The sequence below is a fragment of the Pimephales promelas genome, chromosome 9, assembly GCF_988280905.1.
Source record: "Pimephales promelas chromosome 9, fPimPro1.hap1.1, whole genome shotgun sequence".
NCBI classification, from domain to species: Eukaryota; Metazoa; Chordata; class Actinopteri; order Cypriniformes; family Leuciscidae; genus Pimephales; species Pimephales promelas.
This window is the reverse complement of record NC_142777.1, coordinates 39,250,284-39,271,166: the sequence shown is the minus strand read 5'-3', so window position 1 is coordinate 39,271,166 and position 20,883 is coordinate 39,250,284. Positions and strand designations below refer to the sequence as shown.

Here is a 20,883-nt window from a genome sequence, read left to right as displayed (position 1 = left end):
CTATAGCGAGTCAGTCTGACGTGTTTGTGGAGCGTTGATCGTTTGGAGCCTCTCAAGGGGAAAAATTTCAGATGAGAGAAACAATTATTTGTCAATGTTTTTGTGTTTTCCCAAGAAACTCTCTCATCTGCTTAATTTTGCCAGTGAACACAAAAGCATTGAAGTGTTTTTCCTCCCATTTCTACGTCTTTTTTGTGACTTCCTAGAACTTTTGTAACTCAGATGACGTGTAAAGCGATAGAAGCATTGTTGACGCTCATTATTTTCTCAGCTTTTTGTTCAAATGTTGCCCTTTTTATTAAACTTACCCACATTCAAGCGGTGATTAAAAAAGAATACTTGAAGCTAGAATTTTTTTTTTTATTTAAAGCAGAGGCTCTGTACTTTCTTTAGATACATTTTATGTTCAGAAATTAAAGTTTTTTAAAAGTGGTCAAAAATGTTGGCTGTGAACTTTAAAAAAACAAATCGCTGACACTAGAATGATCCTCATTGGTTCTCGCTGAAGCTCAAACGTGATGCGTAACACTAGAATGATCCTCATTGGTTCTTTCAGGACCGCATGCGGTTATTCAGCCCCTTCTAAAAAAAACGTCTTAGACCCCTTTGATATGAGTAGTTTTCATACAATCTCAATTGCCTTTTATTTCTAAGATACTTAAAAACATTGTGAATGCACAGCTTAAGTACACAGCTTAATGAGTTTTTAGTGAGGAATAACATTTCCGATAGACTCCAGGCAGGCGTTAGAGCTGGTCACAGTACAGAATCGGCTCTTTTGAGGGTCTCTATTCTGGAAACCGTGTTTTGCTTTTGTTAGATCTTACAGCCGCATTCGATACAGTAGATCATAATAATCCCATCATGGTCTTTGGGATCCGGTTGGCAGTGAAATGATTCTCTATATTTGAAGGATAGGACTTTGTCAGTCAGTTTAGGGGTTATTTTTCCTCTGTTGCTCCTCGTGTGTGTGTGTGTGTGTGTGTGTGGGGGGGGGGTTCCACAGGGCTCTATACTGGGACCAGCTTTATTTTCCCTTTATATGCTCCCTCTAGGTTTGATTTTTGAGAAGTTTGGGATTCAGTGTCATCTGTGCACGGATGATTCTCTAATGTATTTACCACTGAAACATGGGCATGAATGTGCCATTCAGTCTCTTCTTGCATGTTTGGTCAAAGTTAAGTGTTGGCTTGCGAATAACTTTCTCCAATTAAATGAGGATAAGTCCGAGATGACTTGTGTCATTTTTGACTCTGAGTTTAAATTTGACCGGCAAATCAATGCTGTCGTTACTAATAAATTTTTCCATCTTAGACCAATATCTAAATTAAAATCTATCCTTTCTTTGACTTATTTGTGGGCCATTTATGAAACTAAATTTCTCAGATAATGTGTTTATCTGTTACTTTAACTTTAATTGTAGCAGCTAAAATTGAGTTCTCTTTATTATCATTTCATACGCATTTAGACAAGCTACACAGATTTAAGTTAAATAAAATACAGTGCCTCGACAGCCTGAATGAATATGTAAATTAGATGCATGGGCATGTGCGAGTTTATGCAGACTTTCTCCCGTTATCTCTCATTATTTGTCCACATTAGAACTCGTTCCAAATTATAACAGAAGTTATACGCGCGCGCGTCCGGCTTTAGAGTTGAGTTTTCATCAGGTTCAGCTCTCCGCGCGCCTCTTGATCAAACTCCAGTCTGATGACATTATGAGAGAATAGTGATGATGATGATGATGAAAAGCGCGTGATTGCATCTGTGTCAGACTGTGTCAAAGGTCGTCGGAAGCGTGCGCTTTTGATCTCGGTCTGTGGTGACGCGCGAGTGAACGCGATGATTTGCGGCTGATGCGGGTTTGTGCGCACGTTAATCCAGGTCAGAGCCGGGATGATAGAAGCTCTTTTGTTGCGTCTCTCTGGCCCGGATCGCTTTCATCTAATTGTGGGTCTCTCTGTAGTCGAGCACACCGTCAAATTCGGTTTGTTCTCGCAAACTTTTCCTCAAGTGCTTCGACAAGAGGAGATTGTGTCTGATTTCACCCGCGTTTCGCAATCCGTCTTTATTTGCGCACGAAGGTTCGCGCAGATTTAATGTTGAACACATTCTTCCGATGCAGGTCGTTATACGAGTCCGCGGTCAACAAAGGAGGGCGTCCATAAAGAGCCTTTGACCAGTGAAATCCGAGATCCTAAAAGCTTCGCTTGAGCCACAGAGGCCGAGGAAAAGCTCACTGGAGCTTCACATCTCACGGAGAAATGACTCGCCTGCCAGAGCGCGCGGAGATGCGTTGAGCAGCGCGCGCGTCAGGAGGAGCGCACGGTGAAGTTTGCGCGTTCTTGGCATCGCTTGGCTCACAGATGAATGAAACTCAATCCGCGTTAATCTGCTGCTCTTTCTGGGAGGTATATAGCGCGATTACCCGCGCGATGGACGCGCACTGAGCATGTCTGCCGTTCCGCGAGCTTCCGAAAGCGTTCCCACAGCGTTGAACCGGCACCATGGTGGAGCACAGCCTGGACATCATGTGTCTGAACAAATACGGCCCCAGTTCCTCCTCCTCGTCATCCTCAGACGCAGAAAAGAAACTTTTCTCCAAGCTCAAGGTGAGTTTGACCAAGAAGTACCCGCAGAAGAACGCGGAGACCCTGAGCGCGCAGTACGGCACGAACCTGCTGCTGATCGGCGTGTCCGTGATGCTCGCGCTCGCGCAGCACGGGCCCGCGGTGAGAGAGGAGCACCTGCTGACCTTCATCACGGTGCTCATGCTCGTGCAGCTCGTGTGGATGATCTGCTATATGATCCGGAGGGAGCGCGAGCGCAGCCCGGTGCCGGAGAGAGACGCGCACGCGGGCACGAGCTGGATCCGAGGTGAACCAACCGGCTCGTTTACTGAACGCTTTCTCTGTGAGAATGATTGATTAATGTGCTGTTTGCTTGTCAGGGGGGCTGACGATGCTGGCGTTACTGTCGCTCATCATGGACGCGTTCCGCATCGGATATTTCGTCGGGTATCATTCCTGCATCTCCGCCGTGCTCGGGGTCTATCCCATCGTGCACGCGCTGCACACTATATCCCAGGTGAGAACGCGCATGTGTCACGCGCTCATGTTTGATTAGTTGAGATGTTGAAAAATATTTCCCCTTGTTTTGTAAATTAAATGACTTTAATGCGTTACAATATTGCGTTGCTCCCTTAAAAAGTAACTAATTGCATTACTTAATTACTTATTCCAGAAAAGTAATGCATTACGGCACTTTTGAGTAACTTTTTCCCCAACTAGACTGGGTTTTTTTTTATAACAAATTTCACCCGCGTTTCGCAAATTTTTTCGGCAAAAGTAAAAACCAATTCACACCAAAGTGAAATAAAAATCCTCAGGCTGAAGGAAATGCAGATTCACTCCTGTACAGTACAGTAGAGTAGAGTAATGTGCATTAGAGTGCAGTAGAGTGCAGTAGAGTACAGTAGAGTACAGTAAAGCACAATAGAGTGCAGTAGAGTGCAGTAGAGTACAGTAGAGGTAAAGTACAGTAGCATACAGTAATGTACAGTAGAGTACAGTAAAGCACAATAGAGTACAGTAGAGTGCAGTTGAGTACAGTAGAGTGCAGTAGAGTACAGTAGAGTGCAGTAGAGCGCAGTAGAGTACAGTAAAGCCCAATAGAGTACAGTAGAGTACAGTAGAGTGCAGTAGAGTGCAGTAGAGTGCAGTAGAGTACAGTAGAGTACAGTAGAGTGCAGTAGAGTGCAGTAGAGTGCAGTAGAGTGCAGTAGAGTACAGTAGAGTACAGTAGAGTGCAGTAGAGTGCAGTAGAGTACAGTAGAGTGCAGTAGAGTGCAGTAGAGTGCAGTAGAGTGCAGTAGAGTACAGTAGAGTACAGTAGAGTGCAGTAGAGTGCAGTTGAGTACAGTTGAGTGCAGTAGAGTGCAGTAAAATGCAGTAGAGTGCAGTAGAGTACAGTAGAGTACAGTAGAGTGCAGTAGAGTGCAGTAAAATGCAGTAGAGTGCAGTAGAGTACAGTAGAGTGCAGTAGAGTGCAGTAGAGTGCAGTGCAGTAGAGTACAGTAGAGTACAGTAGAGTGCAGTAGAGTGCAGTTGAGTACAGTTGAGTGCAGTAGAGTGCAGTAAAATGCAGTAGAGTGCAGTAGAGTACAGTAGAGTACAGTTGAGTGCAGTAGAGTGCAGTAAAATGCAGTAGAGTGCAGTAGAGTACAGTAGAGTACAGTAGAGTGCAGTAGAGTGCAGTGCAGTAGAGTACAGTAGAGTACAGTAGAGGTAAAGTACAGTAGCATACAGTAATGTGCAGTAGAGTACAGTAGAGTGCAGTAGAGTGCAGTAGAGTGCAGTAGAGTACAGTAGAGTACAGTAGAGTACAGTAGAGTGCAGTAGAGTGCAGTAGAGTGCAGTAGAGTGCAGTAGAGTACAGTAGAGTGCAGTAGAGTGCAGTAGAGTGCAGTAGAGTGCAGTAGAGTGCAGTAGAGTACAGTAGAGTACAGTAGAGTACAGTAGAGTGCAGTAGAGTGCAGTTGAGTACAGTTGAGTGCAGTAGAGTGCAGTAAAATGCAGTAGAGTACAGTTGAGTGCAGTAGAGTGCAGTAAAATGCAGTAGAGTGCAGTAGAGTACAGTAGAGTACAGTAGAGTGCAGTAGAGTGCAGTGCAGTAGAGTACAGTAGAGTACAGTAGAGGTAAAGTACAGTAGCATACAGTAATGTGCAGTAGAGTACAGTAGAGTGCAGTAGAGTGCAGTAGAGTGCAGTAGAGTACAGTAGAGTGCAGTAGAGTGCAGTAGAGTGCAGTAGAGGGCGCCGCTCAAACCTTTCAGCTATTCTTGGTAATAGAAGAAGAGGATACAGTAGAAGAAACACTTTCCCAATAAAACCATAAAAACCTACAGTATAGTCATTTTTGCTTATGGTTTAACTGAATCATTGAAGATCAGAAACAAGTTCATTGGTCAATAAAGTGAGATTAAATGCATTAAAATGTATGTTTTATTTAACATGTTTAGTTATTGGAAATTTGCAAAGTATTCTGATTCTGCTTTTCACTGATTTTATTCATTTTGAGAAATATAGAATCTTTTTGTGCAAGTGAGATGAGTAAATGCTCACATTTAGTCTAGAACTACAATAACCATCACGTTCACACACACACACACACACACACACACACACACACACACACACACACACACAGCGCCTCTGCACTTTGATATCTCTCAACATGTGGTCAGCACAGCTGTCAGTCAATAAAGCGTGGAAACTGATGCTGGTGTGTGTTTGCTCCGATCAGGTGCACTTCCTCTGGTTCCACATCAAAGACGTCATCAAGAAATACGAGACGTTCGAGAGGTACAGACGCGCTTCCTCCTGCTTTCTTCCTCACTGTGAAGAACATCACATGCATGAGGAGTTTCTCAGGACATGCCTTGAGAAACGTCTATTACAAGAAGACACTGTGTAGAAGGATTTAACTTCACACACACACTCTCTTGAGTTGGTTTGTTATCTTTATATCGTCTTGTTCCAGAACTGGCACCTTATAAAACATAAACGTCACTGGAACGAGTCAAGAAGACATTATGTGTGTATTGGCAAGATTCTTAGTCAGACCTGTGAGCCGTCTCTGTCCATCTCTGAGCAGGTGTGTGTGTGTGTGTGTGCAGGTTCGGAGTGATTCATGCCGTCTTCACGAATCTGTTGCTCTGGTGTAATGGAGTGATGTCAGAAGCCGAACATTTCCTCAACAACCACCGGAGACGCTTAACAGCACTGGGATACGACAATCTCACTACAGGTGTGTGTGTGTGTGTGAGAGAGAGAGTGTGAGTGAGAGACACTTTGTTTTTGACCCCCCCCCCCCCCCCCCCTGTTGGTGGTCTGAACTCTAGATGGCGTCAGAGAGTCACATGACAGTCGTGTTTCTGTGTGTGGGATTAATGAATGTGCTTATTGAATTTCATTACAATCTACTTCAAAGCCCACATAACTCTTTCCGTGAGGATGCGTTTCCACATTTATTAACATGTTTGGAGTCAGAGAGTCAGTGTTTTTCCTTTGCATGGGATGTATTTTTAGATATTCAGATCCGTGTGCGGCTGCGGACGAGTTATTTCTACGCACACACATTCACAATATAATGTAACACTCCGCATATGTTTTAAAAAACATAATTTAACATAAAAACAACACTTTTGAAATAGCCCAATTAATATGTTCATTACAAATAAATGACTAAATGCTAAAAATGAATAAATGTAAATGAAAAAAATTTGCGTTGCATTTGCAATCCTGTGAAAACCTCTTCCTGTGCCCGTGAGTGCTGTATGAAGAAAAGCTGATTGATTGATTGATTGATTGATTATCTTCCGAAGGTTTAGTGTGAGCTGACGTGTGTGTGTGTGTGTGTGTGTGTCCGCAGTGGAAGTGGAGCCTCACTGTAACTGCACCACCAGCGTCTGCTCCATGTTCTCCACCAGCCTCTACTATCTCTATCCCTTCAACATCGAGTACCACATCTTCGTGTCGGCCATGTTGTTTGTGATGTGGAAGAACATCGGGCGAACGCTAGACCGGCACTGCAACCGCAAGCGTCCCAGCACGCGCAGTCCGGGTCTTCTGATCGGGCCGCTCGCGGGTCTGCTAGCGCTGGCTAGCTCCGTCACGGTTCTGGTGGTGTACATCATCCACGTGGAGAAGTCGGAGCAGACGCGCGAGGCCGCCATCTCCATGTTCTACTGCTACGGCGTGGTGATGCTAACCTGCATGTGTGGCGCTAGCAGCGCGGGGCTGCTGGTGTACCGGCTGGAGGACCGGCCCATGGACACGGCTGCGAACCCGTCGCGCACGCTGGACACGGAGCTGCTGCTGGGCTCGTCGCTGGGCTCCTGGCTAATGTCCTGGTGTAGCGTGGTGGCGGCGGTGGCCGCGACGGGGCGTAGCAGCTTCCGTTGGACCTGCCTAACGTACTCGCTTCTGCTGGTTCTGGAGAAGTGCATGCAGAACCTGTTCATCGTGGAGTCGCTGTACCGGCGGAGCCGAGAGGACGAGCCGGCTCCACCCGAGATCTTCTCCGTCACGCCACCGTACGACGGCATCGTGAACCGCGGCTACGAGACGCAGGATAAGCGCTGCGCTGCTCTGGACGCGGAGGCTAGCGAGAACAGACAGGGGTTCGGGAGGAAGAACGTGGACGCTACGGTTCCTGCGGGGAACCGGCTCAACGTGACGACCGGGAGGAAGAGGCGGATCCTGAAGAACATCACCATCTTCCTCTTCATGTGCAACGTCTCGGTGAGAACCATCGTGCTGATGTGTGTCGCTAAAGGCAAAGTGATGACATGCTAAATCTGAATTATGAGATAAAAAGGCAAAATGATGACATGAGATTAAAAATCTTAGGAGGTGATGAGATGAGATTTTTGATTTAGTATATCAGGGTCGACTCATAATATTTATCAAAATACTTTTTTGTCAACATTATGACCTAATATATCATACTTTCGATTTTTAAAATCTCAGTTATCATTTAGTATAATTATGACCTTTTATCTCAATTTTGATTTAGTTTGTAATAATTTTGTGTTGTTTTTTGCTAAGCGTGTTCTGCTAAGGGTGATTTTGACTCTTATCTCACAATAATGTTTGTCCCACTTTTGACTTTATATCAAAAATTTGATTATAATTTAGACTTTATCATAATTATGATTTAGTTTGTCATCATTTTGACTTTATATAATAAATTTGATTGTCATAATTTAGACTTTTTTATCATAATTATGATTTATGTCATCATTTTGACTTTAAATCAAAAATTTGATTAGAATTTAGACTTTTTTATCATAATTATGATTTAGTATGTCATCATTTAGACTTTTTATCTCATAATTATAGATCCAGTAAGTGCATGTTGATGTAGGAGTGTTTAGACGGTGCTGGGAGCGAGACAGACGCTGAGGGAGAGTGTGGTGTGTTCAGGGCGTTCTGCTAAGCGTGTTCTGCTAAGCGTGTTCTGTTAAGCGTGTTCTGCTAAGTGTGTTTTGCTAAGCGTGTTCTACTAAGCGTGCTAAGCGTGTGCTAAGCGTGTTCTGCTAAGCGTGTTTTGCTAAGCGTGTGCTAAGTGTGTTCTGCTAAGTGTGTTCTGTTAAGTGTCCTAAGCGTGTTCTGCTAAGTGTGCTAAGCGTGTGCTAAGCGTGTTCTGCTAAGCGTGTTCTGCTAAGCGTGTTCTGCTAAGCGTGTTCTGCTAAGCGTGTTCTGTTAACCGTGTTCTGTTAAGCGTGTTCTGCTAAGCGTGTTCTGTTAAGCGTGTTCTGCTAAGCGTGTTTTGCTAAGCGTGTTTTGCTAAGCGTGTTCTGCTAAGTGTGCTAAGCGTGTGCTAAGCGTGTTTTGCTAAGTGTGCTAAGCGTGTGCTAAGCGTGTTTTGCTAAGTGAGTTCTGCTAAGCGTGTTCTGCTAAGCATGTTCTGCTAAGCGTGTTTTGCTAAGCCTGTTCTGCTAAGCGTGTTCTGTTAAGCGTGTTCTGCTAAGCGTGTTTTGCTAAGCCTGTTCTGTTAAGCGTGTTCTGTTAAGCGTGTTCTGCTAAGCCTGTTCTGTTAAGCGTGTTCTGCTAAGCGTGTTTTGCTAAGCCTGTTCTGCTAAGCGTGTTCTGCTAAGTGAGTTCTGCTAAGCATGTTTTGCTAAGCGTGTTCTGCTAAGCGTGTTTTGCTAAGTGAGTTCTGCTAAGCGTGTTTTGCTATGCATGTTCTGCTAAGCGTGTTCTGCTAAGCATGTTCTGCTAAGTGTGTTCTGCTAAGCGTGTGCTAAGCGTGTTTTGCTAAGCGAGTTCTGCTAAGCATGTTCTGCTTAGCGTGTTCTGCTAAGCATGTTCTGCTAAGCCTGTTCTGCTAAGCGGGTGCTAAGCGTGTTCTGCTAAGCGTGTTCTGCTAAGCGTGTTCTGCTAAGCGTGTTTTGCTAAGTGTGTTAAACGTGTGCTAAGCGTGTTTTGCTAAGTGTGTTAAACGTGTGCTAAGCGTGTTTTGCTAAGTGTGTTCTGTTAAGCATGTTCTGCTAAGCGTGTTCTGCTAAGCATGTTCTGCTAAGTGTGTTCTGCTAAGTGTGCTAAGCGTGTGCTAAGTGTGTTCTGCTAAGCGTGTTTTGCTAAGTGTGCTAAGCGTGTTTTGTTAAGCGTGTTCTGCTGAGTGTGTTTTGCTAAGCGTGTTCTGCTAAGCGTGTTCTGCTAAGCGTGTTCTGCTAAGCGTGTTTTGCTAAGCGTGTTCTGCTAAGTGTGTTCTGCTAAGCGTGTTCTGCTAAGCGTGTTCTGCTAAGCGTGTGCTAAGCGTGTTTTGTTAAGCGTGTTTTGCTAAGCGTGTTCTGCTAAGCGTGTTCTGCTAAGCGTGTTCTGCTAAGCGTGTTCTGCTAAGCGTGTTCTGCTAAGCGTGTTCTGTTAAGCGTGTTCTGCTAAGCGTGTTGAGAGAAGCTCTGAGGTGTCTGAGTTGTCAGTAAATGTGGATGCAGGTCTGATCTGTGGTTTTGTCTCTGCTTCAGCTGTGGATCCTCCCGGCCTTCGGCTGCCGGCCCCAGTACGACAGTGTTCTGGAGACCGAGACCTTCGGCTTCAGCGCGTGGATCACGGTTCTGAATGTGGCCATTCCCATGAGCCTCTTCTACCGCATGCACTCCGTGGCCTCGCTCTTTGAGGTCTTCAGGAAGGTCTGAGGGCCAGTCATGTGACCAGTCAGAGCGGGAACCATCCGACCATGTAACGACTCAGAGCGGGAACTTTATCTGGTGCTCAAACACTGTACACACACACACACACACACACGCACACACCATCAGTCTGCGTTCATTATGAGAGATCGTGTGTGTGGATCTGATCAAGTTCTCATGGATTTGATTGGCTCTAGATGTTCTCAGGCCTGAAGATTCTCACACACTCCTCAATGTTTACACGTCTTCAGTCCAACACTCTTATATCCAGTTCTCGGAGGGATTTGATCCGGATGTTCTCCGCACACTGTCCCGCCGGACACCCTTGAATCTATCAGGCCATCGACCTCAAATCTGGTGCATATTGTACTTTATCTTTAATGTTTTTCGTAGTTTGTAGCATAAAAACATTCACACGCCAATCACATCCCAGACTGAGACGGAGTTTACCTCGTCATGTTTCATCATTTCTTCAGGCGATGTCATGTGTCATGTGGGAAAGGTGTGTGTGTGTGTCGTGGGAACGGACGTGTATTGAATCGCCCACGCCCTGAAACCTGCTATACATGTGTATCGTCTGCATTACTGTTGGTTCTCATACTCGTGTGTGTGTGTGTGTGTGTGTGTGTGTGTGTGTGTGTGTGTGTGTCAAGATGTGTTGGTGTGAAGATGTGTGTGTGTGTGTGAGATGTGTTTGACTGCTGAGACTGACGGAGAGAAATGAGGTTTTATTCGAGTCTTTGTGGATTTAATGGGAAGTTCTGCTGGGATTCTGGGATGATTATATTATTCATGGTTTTGCAGGAGGAGGATTGTTGAAGTCCAGATGCTCAAACTCTCTCTCTCTCTCTCTCTCTCTCTCTCTCTCTCTCTCTCTCTCTCTCACACACACACACACACACACACACACACAGCTAAATGATGTTCAGTTTACAGATATTCTCTTATGGAAAGTTCTCAGTTGGAAGTTGTTCTTCAGTCTGAGCAGAAACTATGTGAAAACACTCTTTCAGTCAGGTGTGTGTGTGTGTGTGTGTGTGTGTGAGTGTGTGTGAGTGTGTGTGTGAGTGTGTGTGTTTCACTGTTGATGATCAGCAGACAGTAAAAGATATATCAACCTATTTTCTTGTTTTAAACGTCTCCAAACACACACACACACACGTTTAGCACAACAAGATCTTTATGCACTTTCAAATCAGTAAATGTGTGTAAACTTCAAATAAATCTGATATTCTACGATGTAAACTGTGGCTTTACCTGATCTTTCCTTCACGGCGTATGACTGAGCTAAAGTGTGTGTGTGTGTGTGTGTGTGTTAAAGCACACCATGTGTTTTGTGAGTGTGTGTTTAAACACTCCAGAGATTGTGATTATTCCCGGGATCGTCCGCTTTCAGATCTTTGAATCTCCATAATGAAGTCAAATCTAAACATTTATTCAGACTGCGAGTTATTAAAGCGTCAGATTGAGTGTGAGTGTGTGTGTGTGTGTGTGTGTGTGTGGAGACTCAGTCTCGTGGCCGTCTGCTTCTTCAAGATGAGAATCTGCTGGGAAATTACAGGTCAGTTTAACTATCATTTATAATGTCTCATGTTGTTTCTATTTGACTGACTGTCTGTTTTAAGTAAATGAAGATATTTTGAAGAATGTGGAGCCGATTGGACCCCGTTGACTTTAATGTTCCACAAACAGGTTTGATGCGACACAACATGTTAAAATAAACATCCCTCCACCGCTGGTGCTCCTCGGTCATTTCTCCAAGAGGTCCTCGCCGCAGCCGATGATGACGTAGCTGGATGGTCCAATACGTAGTGGATGGAGGTATGTTTTGGTGACGTCATATACGCATGCGCTGTGCCGATCTCTGGATTATAATTCGCATGCATTGATCTTAATTGATATGTAAGCTCAATATTGAACTGAGATGATGTTCAAACCTGTGTAGTATAGTACTGTTAAATAATTATAAGTAATTATTGATGAGTAAGTAATTATTTACATAAATGGGATGCTTATCCGAGATTTACTCTACATAGGCTACATGCAAAGTTATTTTACATTTTAAATCACATGATTTTAAACCTACATTTGATAGATTAATAGCATGTGCACCGCAAGTATTTTTTTAATGCGTGTATATAGAACATTTTAAAATAAAGCAATTTTATTTTATTCATATTTGCTGTTGTTTGGAAGCAAAAAATGTCAAAGTAATCTAATTGTCTCTGTAATTTTAAAGGTACAACTGTAAACACCTTAAAATACCAGTAAACATCCAAAGGAAAATGCTAAAATAATAACAGCATCAGGAAAATAAATCTCGTCAGATGTAGGAAAAAAAACTAAATAAAAGCCTACATGTTCCTCTTAATTTGCTGTTCAGTGAGACATGTCTGGAAGCTTGTTTTCACCACAGATGAGAAATAAAAAAGGTAATTGCGACTTTTTATCTCAGAATTTATATAAAGTCACAATTGCAGGTTATCAAGTCAGATTTGCGTGATATAAAGTCGCAATTGCGCGTTATTAAGTCAGAATTATGAGATATAAACTAGCAATTGTGAGGCTACTTGAAATTCTGACTTTATAATACGCAAATTGGGAGCTATAAAGTCACAGATATAAAGTTAGAGATATTGAACTATTCAAGGGTTAAAAAATAAGTAGCCAGCTTTTTTATAGCATAAAAAAATAGCATTTTTGTGCATTTTTCATAACAAAACACGTAAAATTCTGTAAGTTTTTTCCTTCATCAATAATCTGCCGAGAGTCTTCTCTGAGAAGAGATCAAACTTCAGTCTGTCCTGTAAAGTGTTCTCCACAGTTTAAGCTGGACAGTTCAGATTCAGGTCTATCCTCAAAACGTGAATAAATGGATTCATAAAAATAAATAAAATCCCCTAAAAATACATAATAGCTATATATGTATACATACACATTTTCAAACTGAAATATAGAACATTCATTTAATTGAATAAATAAATAAATAAATAAATAAATAAGAAATTGGTAATTTGAAGAGCAGCAGGGGGTTTAATCAACTTAAATAATTATATACATTACAGAATATGACTGAAGATTTGGAGATATGGAAATATGAAGATTTGGAGATTTCAGATGATTTGACCAAAAGCGACTAGAGTTCGTCAACAGTGAGGACTAGAGAAGATCAGGTCAGTGTGTTTGTGTGTGTGTGTGTGTGTGTGTGTGTGTGTGGCTGCGGGGTGAAACACAGCTGTGCGTCTCAGTGTGACTGACAGGTCAAGCTCTCGTTCCGCATGCTATCCCACAATCCCCTCTGGCTGACGTGTGTTCCGGCTCATGTCGGACTGCAGCTTCACCTCTCGAGCTGCGACACCTGAGGCTTCTGACATCCCACAGAGAAGTTCCTCCGCGTCACACACACACACACACACACACACACACACACACACACACACACACACACACACACACACACACACACACACACACACACACACACACACACACACACACACACACACACACACACACACACACACACACACCTGTCGAATCCTGACCTGTTCTGCCAAGCACGAGCACAGCCTGACGATGCGCGTGCACGCCTGTAGGTGGCGCTGCAGACACACTTATGACATTTTAAAATTCAATTTATAATTGCTTTGTTTGCCTGACTGTTAAATAATACATAATATGATGATACATATAACAATATAGCCAAAGCTTGCAATACATAGAATAATAATAAAAACAACATCAAAATAAAATAAAAAATATTGTAAAATTATAACTTAAATTTAAATAAATAGTGTCACAAACGTGTGAACATGCTTATGCTCGTGTCCGCGGCATAAGTTGCGCTGATTTGAACGAATCTTCAAAGCAAAACTCGCGTGCGCGCGCAGTCAATATGAGAGAATCAGTCGCTTTATGAGGAACATATGAACGCTGTTAATGCTTATAACGCCATGACGTCACTTCGCACACTTGTTTTTGCGGTTTGACATCTTTCTTGCATTGTACCCGACAATAAAAATATCCCACAATATGATTGTGAAAGAACTGCATGCATCTCGTCTGCATTATATTTCATAAGTAAATATAAGAGAAATCTGCTGAAATACAAAAGCCAAAATGGAAAAGGAGAGAGAATTATTGAATTGTGTTCTATTGCACTAAATAAAACGCCGTGATTATTTTATTTTTTTTAACACATTTTATTCATTCTCTCTCTCTCAATTAAAAATGTGCTTTAAATGTTTCAATGTATTAAAGCATCATACATGAATATATGCATAGGGCTAGATCCAAATAAAAAATAAATAATAAGGTAAGTAGAACAACTAATTAACATTTAAGAATTCTATGAACAGTTTAGAATTCAGTGTGTGTGAGTGAAATCTCTCTCTCTCTCTCTCTCTCTCTCTCTCTCTCTGTCTCTCTCTCTCGGTCGCTCGCTCGCTCAAAATAGCAGTGCACAGTTCTCTATCGCTCAGATCATCTGGACCCGCTCAGTGTCGGATTGCCAGTTTGATCGAGCGCGTCCGTAATGCGGGACACACCAGCACCGGAGACGCGCGCGCTCGCACACACCCCCGATGGCGACCCGTGAGCGCGCCCGGGACTCAACATGCCCAACCGAACCGAGCCGGAGCCGCGGGAGCTGCTGGCGCGCGCGCTCACCGGGACCGTGCTGAGCGTTCTGATCCTCTGGACTCTGTTCGGGAATATTCTGGTGTGCGCGGCCGTGCTGCGGTTCCGACACCTGCGCGCGAAAGTCACGAACATCTTCATCGTGTCGCTGGCCGTCTCGGACCTGCTCGTGGCCGTGCTCGTGATGCCGTGGAAGGCGGTCACGGAGGTCACCGGGTTCTGGCCGTTCGGTGCGTTCTGCGACATCTGGGTGGCGTTCGACATCATGTGCTCCACCGCGTCCATCCTGAACCTGTGCGTGATCAGCGTGGACCGGTACTGGGCCATCAGCAGCCCGTTCCGCTACGAGCGCAAGATGACCCCGCGCGTGGCGTGCGTGATGATCGGCGCGTTGTGGACCCTGTCGGTGCTCATCTCCTTCATCCCGGTGCAGCTCGACTGGCACAAAGCCTCCGCGGAGCCCGGGTCCAACGCCACCGACGCGCACGCCACCGAGGACACCTGCGACTCGAGTCTGAGCCTGGAGTACGCGATCTCCTCATCCCTCATCAGCTTCTACATCCCCGTGGCCATCATGATCGTCACGTACACGCGGATCTACCGGATCGCGCACATCCAGATCCGGAGGATAGCTTCACTGGAGCGCGCGGCAGCGCAAGCGCAAAACAGCCGTGCGAACCGGCTCGCGCGCCACCACCACCATCACCATCTTCATCATCACCATCACCATTCACACAGCAGCCTGAAGACGAACTTCAACCGCGAGACTAAAGTTCTGAAGACTCTGTCCGTGATCATGGGCGTGTTCGTGTTCTGCTGGCTGCCGTTCTTCGTGCTGAACTGCGTGGTTCCGTTCTGCCCCCGCGAACCGTCCGCGGGCCCGCCGTGCGTCAGCGACACCACCTTCGACGTGTTCGTGTGGTTCGGCTGGACCAACTCGTCGCTGAACCCCGTGATCTACGCGTTCAACGCGGAGTTCCGCAAGAGCTTCTCGAGCCTGCTGGGCTGCCGGAACCGGTGCCGGACCCCCGTGGACACGGTCAACATCAGCAACGAGCTCGTGTCCTACAACCAGGACACGCTGTTCCACAAGGAGGTCGCGGGAGCGTACGTCAACATCATCCCGAACGCCGTGGACGCGTTCGACCGGATCTCGCAGCTTTCGCACGGTGATGACGAGGACGACGCGTGCGATGTGGAGCGCGAGGCGGACGGCGCGTTCTCGCAGAACGGGATTCACTGACCGAGGGCGCGCGCACTGACGCTGGACTGTGAACGCGCTGCATACCGTTCCTGGACATGTGTATGAAATTCTTACAGTTGTTGACACGTGACCCGATGAGTGGCGCGCACTTATCATGCGTGCAGCTCTTAGTATGATGATGATGATGATGATGATGATGATGATGGTAGTCAGAGAGTGCCTGAACTCAGCAGCAGCGCGTCGGACACTTCCGGTCCAGTCTCCTCATCTATACAGCGCTTTACAGACAGGAGATTACAGAGTGTTTGGGCTTCACAGCAGATCTAGAATAGAGTTATTGTCCAGATAAAGTTAGTTTTGATTGATTCACTTCCGTTGTGAAGATCATTAGCGATTAACTAACAACTGAACACAGAAATCAAATGTGTTCCGGCCGTTTATCAGTCTGAGGATGAGAACACACACTCTGAAACAGGGTCGAAGGTGCAAGCGGTGAAAAACACCATCATCTGCCTGTAGCGAAACATCGCTGGGACATCTGGGCCGACGCTGCGCTGCTGTCTGGGGTTCGAGTGCAGACGCAAAATGACTTCAGATATTCATGTCATATATATTCATATCTTGACTTCAGCTTAGTTTTATGGAAATATTGAAAAATGTATTTTTTGCTTAAAACAAGAACAAAAATGAAAGACAATATTCTTCATGAAACAAGAGTGAATATCTTCAGTCATTTTGCTTCTTCTCCAGGAGATATATCTGGAGTTATGAATGTTCAGGTATTAGTGTTGCTGGAAAACAGTGCAGATGACGTTCAACACTTCCGGCGCACACACACACACACACACACAGCAGCCCGAACACACACTCCTCAATCCACTCAGTAATACATCTGAATTCAAAATGATGAAAATGATGTAAACAGTGAAAGTTGCGTGATTAGATTTACACCATACAGACTCACTCCATATAAAATATAGATATATGATATTATATTATTAGGGGTGTAACAGTATCTCAGAGCTCGTAACCGCGCCCATGTCACGTGATCAAAACAGATTTAATTAAGCACCAAAGTTGGAACCTTCCATGTGTATAATAATAATAATAATTATTATTATTAAATGATGGAAATAATGTAGTCAGAGGTGAATGTTGTGTCTCTAACGAACATCCGTAGTTAAGCAGAATTATAAATATTTCTATTCTGCTGTCACCGACCAAAGTGTGTTATTTTACTTTACTGTCCTTTAATGAGTCAGAAGTGATAATTACAGAAAACAGCGTTTGAACTCTATTCTGGCTCTATTTAGCTCGAATGCTCTTTGCCTGATTATTTTTTATTTCAATTAAATTAATGTACTATTTTGTAGTTTGATAATGTTTTTTATTTCTAATTTTGTATTTTTAGGGTATTTTTTTATACTACGTTATATTTGCGCTGTATTTATAATCCCGTTTTGAGCACAGACCTGAAGCCTAAACGGTGGAGAATCTCGAACGCTTACAGGACTGACTGAAGTCCTGATTTCTGAACGCTTTTCAAACACGACACTTTATTGATTATCAAAAGTGAACTTATTAACAAAAGTTACAGAATTTTAAGTTTATTGTTGTGAAATTCACTTTTTACTCTGAAAGTGTAAGAAAATCGAAATCATACATGTAAACGAGCGTTCAGTGAGTGTGTGTTCGGCTGCAGTTCCGAACGCTTCCACTAGAGGAAACTCTACAGTCGTTTATAATGCCTCATTTCTGACTGCGAGTGTGTCTATTGTTTTCTGGATCATCGAACCTTTCCGAAACGTCCATGATTTTTTTTATGTGCCAAAACTTTTTCGTACCATTCCCATGAAGAAAAATAAATAAAATTCGGCCCAAAAAGAGCAATAGCACCAGAAGGTCAAAGAACCCGATCAGTGTTTTAATCAAACTCAATCATGAGTCAAATGTTATCTAGATGTTCTGGGAGCGTTCTGACCCCTTTCCCATGGAGACGCAGGTTATTCCCGAACGTTCTGTGAAACGAGTGTTGCTCTTGGTTAAGGGAACATTATATCAAACATTACTGGAACATTAATTTTGAATGTTATCCGGATGTTCTGAAACATGTAGTATCATTTAAAAAACATTTAACGACAAAAAAGGTTATCTCTGTGGACTGCCATCATCATCATCATCATCATCATCATCATCATCATCAGTCCTGCCGGAGAGATTCCACAGGCGAGGCCTTACTCCCTCAGTAACTGATCGGCCTTTACACTGAGTGCAATATCCCAGAACTCTGCCAAACCTCACCGTGTGCCAGTGGAGCGACTGCAGGTGACCCTTGACCTCTCGCCGACTGGACATGACCCTTGACCTCTCCTTGACAGGAGCGACAGCACATGACCCTTGACCTCTCGTCGACTGGACATGACCCTTGACCTCTCCCCGACAGGAGCGACAGCACATGACCCTTGACCTCTCCCCGACAGGAGCGACAACACATGACCCTTGACCTCTCGTCGACTGGACATGACCCTTGACCTCTCCCCGACAGGAGCGACAGGCACATGACCCTTGACCTCTCCCCGACAGGAGCGACAACACATGACCCTTGACCTCTCGCCAACTGGACATGACCCTTGACCTCTCCCCGACATGAGCGACAGCACATGACTCTTGACCTCTCAACGTCAGGGGTGACTGCACATGACTCTTGACCTCTTGCCGACCGGAGCGACTGCTCATGACCCTTGACCTCTCAACGACAGGGGCAAATGCACGGGACACTTGAACTTTCGCAGACAGGAGTGACAGCACGTGACCTTGACCTCTCGACGACAGGGGTGACTGCACATGACCCTTGACCTCTCGCAGACAGGAGTGACTACACGTGACACTTGACTTCTCGTGGACAGGAGCAACAGCACATGACCCTTGACCTCTTGCCGGCAGGAGTGACTGCACATGACCCTTGACCTCCTGCCGAAAGGAGCGACAGCATATGACCCTTGACCTCTCGACGTCAGGGGTGACTGCACATGACCCTTGACCTCTCGACGACGGGGCGGGACTCCTGCAGTCTCTTCACACACCGGATCATAACTCTTTTATAATGCACTTATTTATTCCTTTATAGAGTCGTGTGTGTGTGTGTGTGTGTGTGTGTGTTTCTGTTTCATGAATAAACTGCGGTTTGTTTACTGCAAGATTTATAATGATGTTCTTCCTCAGTGTGTCTGTCTCGTCTTCCAGCACTCTCAGATCAAGAGAAACACTGAAGATGTAAAAACATGTGAGCTCAAAACGAGAGCCGATATCTGCCCGTGGGTCAGAACATTAAACTTGTTTTCCTTTGAACTTTTTTATTTGACATATAAACAAGTCTTCATATGTCCAGTGTTGTTGGCTCTTCTCCAGTAAATGTGTTGATTTGAGAGTGCTGGAAGCCGAGAGGTTCTGGAGGTCCAGGTCTGTTGATCGTGAATGTTACAGGACAGATTTAATATCGTCATGCTTTAGTGTTTCATTACTGTTTACAAAAGAGAAGCCTGTAGATCCACTGTAATGAACTGTGTTCAGCTAAAACATGAACCCTTACCATGAGCAAACTGTGTGTGTGTGTGTGTGAGTGAATGTTATTTTTCTCAGTCACACACTTATGAATGTACACTAACAGTCATGTGCACAGATATTTTTCAATAAAATGAGCATAAAACGTCATTTCTTGTAGTTGTTGCAGGTGTTTAGTTGAGGTGTGTGTGTGTGTTTCTCAGAAGAGTAAATGTATCTTGATTTAAGAGTGTTTGTTCTGTAAAACGATGATGCGTTACACTGATAAACATGATGTTCCAGAGGAGCTGAAGGACTCCATTTCTGCGATGTTATTATAACTGATCAATAATTCAGCAGACGCTGTAATCCAGCCTCAGATATTGATGTGTGTGTGTGTGTGAGATTCAGACTCCATCTCTCCGTCCAGGAGTGTGTGTTGTGTCTCTGGATTATGAAGAGATCAACAGATCCGCTAATCTCCATCTCCGGTCAGGAGTTCTGTGATGTGAGTCACGTGACGCTGTTCAGCTGTTTTTAATGTGACAGTTTTAAGAGATTGACTTGAGTTTTACAAATGGCAAATTCCATTACAGTGAAACGGATTCCTGAGCGAGAATGAGGGAGACGTCTGGAAAACCTCCTGCGATGCGGATGGAAGTATGGAAGCGTATGGAAGCGTATGTATGGAAGCGTCACAACCCTCACTCACAATTCTGAAACATTTCTCATAATCCTGACTTTATTTCTCAATTCTTAGTTTAGAACTTTATCTCGCAGTTCTCACTTTATTATTCTCAATTTCATTTGACTTTTCAAATTGACTTTATTTCATGCTATTTATAACTTGGAATTCAGACTTTATTAATAGTAATAGCAAGTCAGGAAAGAGTCGGAAACTGAGTTGCTAAAAAAAAGCCAGGGAACTTGTTTCTGAAACTTTTTGAATGTTACTAATTTCAGAACTCAGACTTTATATTTTGGAATTGCCAGCCTGAATTCCATGTCAGAAACTTGCATTTCCAAATTTCAAAAAGTTCGTTGACAAAATTTTTCAGGAAAAAAGTTCCATGATGTAATTTCTCACAACACTTCCGACTTGCAATTTTGAGTTACCAACTTTTATTTATAGCAATTCCAAGTTTCCGACTTGGAATTCTGACTCTCAATTCAGAGTTTCCAACTTGGGATTCTGACTTGCAATTCAGAGTTTTCTAACTTGGGATTCCGACTTGCAATTCCGAGTTAACAACTTTTTTTAATGCAATTCCGAGTTAAAAACGTTAGTTGACCTAAAATGTTTCAGGGAAAAAATTCCATGACTTTATTTCTCACAACTCTTCTGACTCGCAATTCTGAGTTTCCAACTTGGGATTCTGACTTGCAATTCAGAGTTTTCTAACTTGGGATTCCGACTTGCAATTCCAAGTTTCGAACTTTTATTTTCGTGAAAGTCCGAGTTTTAAAAGTTAGTCGACCTAAAATGTTTCAGGAAAAAAATTCCATGACTTTATTTCTCACAACTCTTCTGACTCGCAATTCTGAGTTTCCAACTTGGGATTCTGACTTGCAATTCCAAGTTACTAACTTTTATTTTATGCAATTCCATGTTTCCGGGAAAAATGCCTTGCAAACCTACATCTGCAGTCGCGAGGAGCCGAATGGGAAAATGCCTGTGTGTGTGTGTGCAGTGATCACTTCATCAAATGTGAGTATACATTATTTATGTGGCTTATAATGACATTATTCAGGTGTTTAAATACACTTATGTGGCTGTTTGTGTAACGTACCAGTTTCCGAACTT

The 20,883-nt window shown here is 43.9% G+C and overlaps 2 protein-coding genes across 2 annotated transcripts; both read left to right on the top strand.

The window, feature by feature from the left end:
* Positions 1 to 22: 22 nt before the first annotated feature.
* otop1 (otopetrin 1) lies at positions 23 to 10,693 on the top strand. The gene is made up of 6 exons (XM_039654909.2): positions 23 to 2,877; positions 2,951 to 3,087; positions 5,305 to 5,363; positions 5,678 to 5,808; positions 6,433 to 7,304; positions 9,533 to 10,693. Exons 1-6 carry the CDS (start codon positions 2,508 to 2,510, stop codon positions 9,701 to 9,703), a joined length of 1,740 nt encoding a protein of 579 aa, XP_039510843.2. The 5' UTR covers positions 23 to 2,507; the 3' UTR covers positions 9,704 to 10,693.
* A 3,224-nt stretch (positions 10,694 to 13,917) lies between these two features.
* On the top strand, positions 13,918 to 19,250 carry drd5a (dopamine receptor D5a). The gene has a single exon (XM_039654910.2). It carries the CDS (start codon positions 14,313 to 14,315, stop codon positions 15,576 to 15,578), a length of 1,266 nt encoding a protein of 421 aa, XP_039510844.2. The 5' UTR covers positions 13,918 to 14,312; the 3' UTR covers positions 15,579 to 19,250.
* The last annotated feature ends 1,633 nt before the right edge of the window (positions 19,251 to 20,883 follow it).

Bases quoted from the DNA above. Each gene is read 5' to 3' on its own strand.
- drd5a (XM_039654910.2), top strand. From the start codon at position 14,313: ATGCCCAACCGAACCGAGCCGGAGCCGCGGGAGCTGCTGGCGCGCGCG.
- otop1 (XM_039654909.2), top strand. From the start codon at position 2,508: ATGGTGGAGCACAGCCTGGACATCATGTGTCTGAACAAATACGGCCCC. The intron at 5,364-5,677 runs GTACAGACGCGC...GTGTGTGTGCAG, and splicing joins AAATACGAGACGTTCGAGAG to GTTCGGAGTGATTCATGCCG. The intron at 7,305-9,532 runs GTGAGAACCATC...TCTCTGCTTCAG, and splicing joins TCTTCATGTGCAACGTCTCG to CTGTGGATCCTCCCGGCCTT.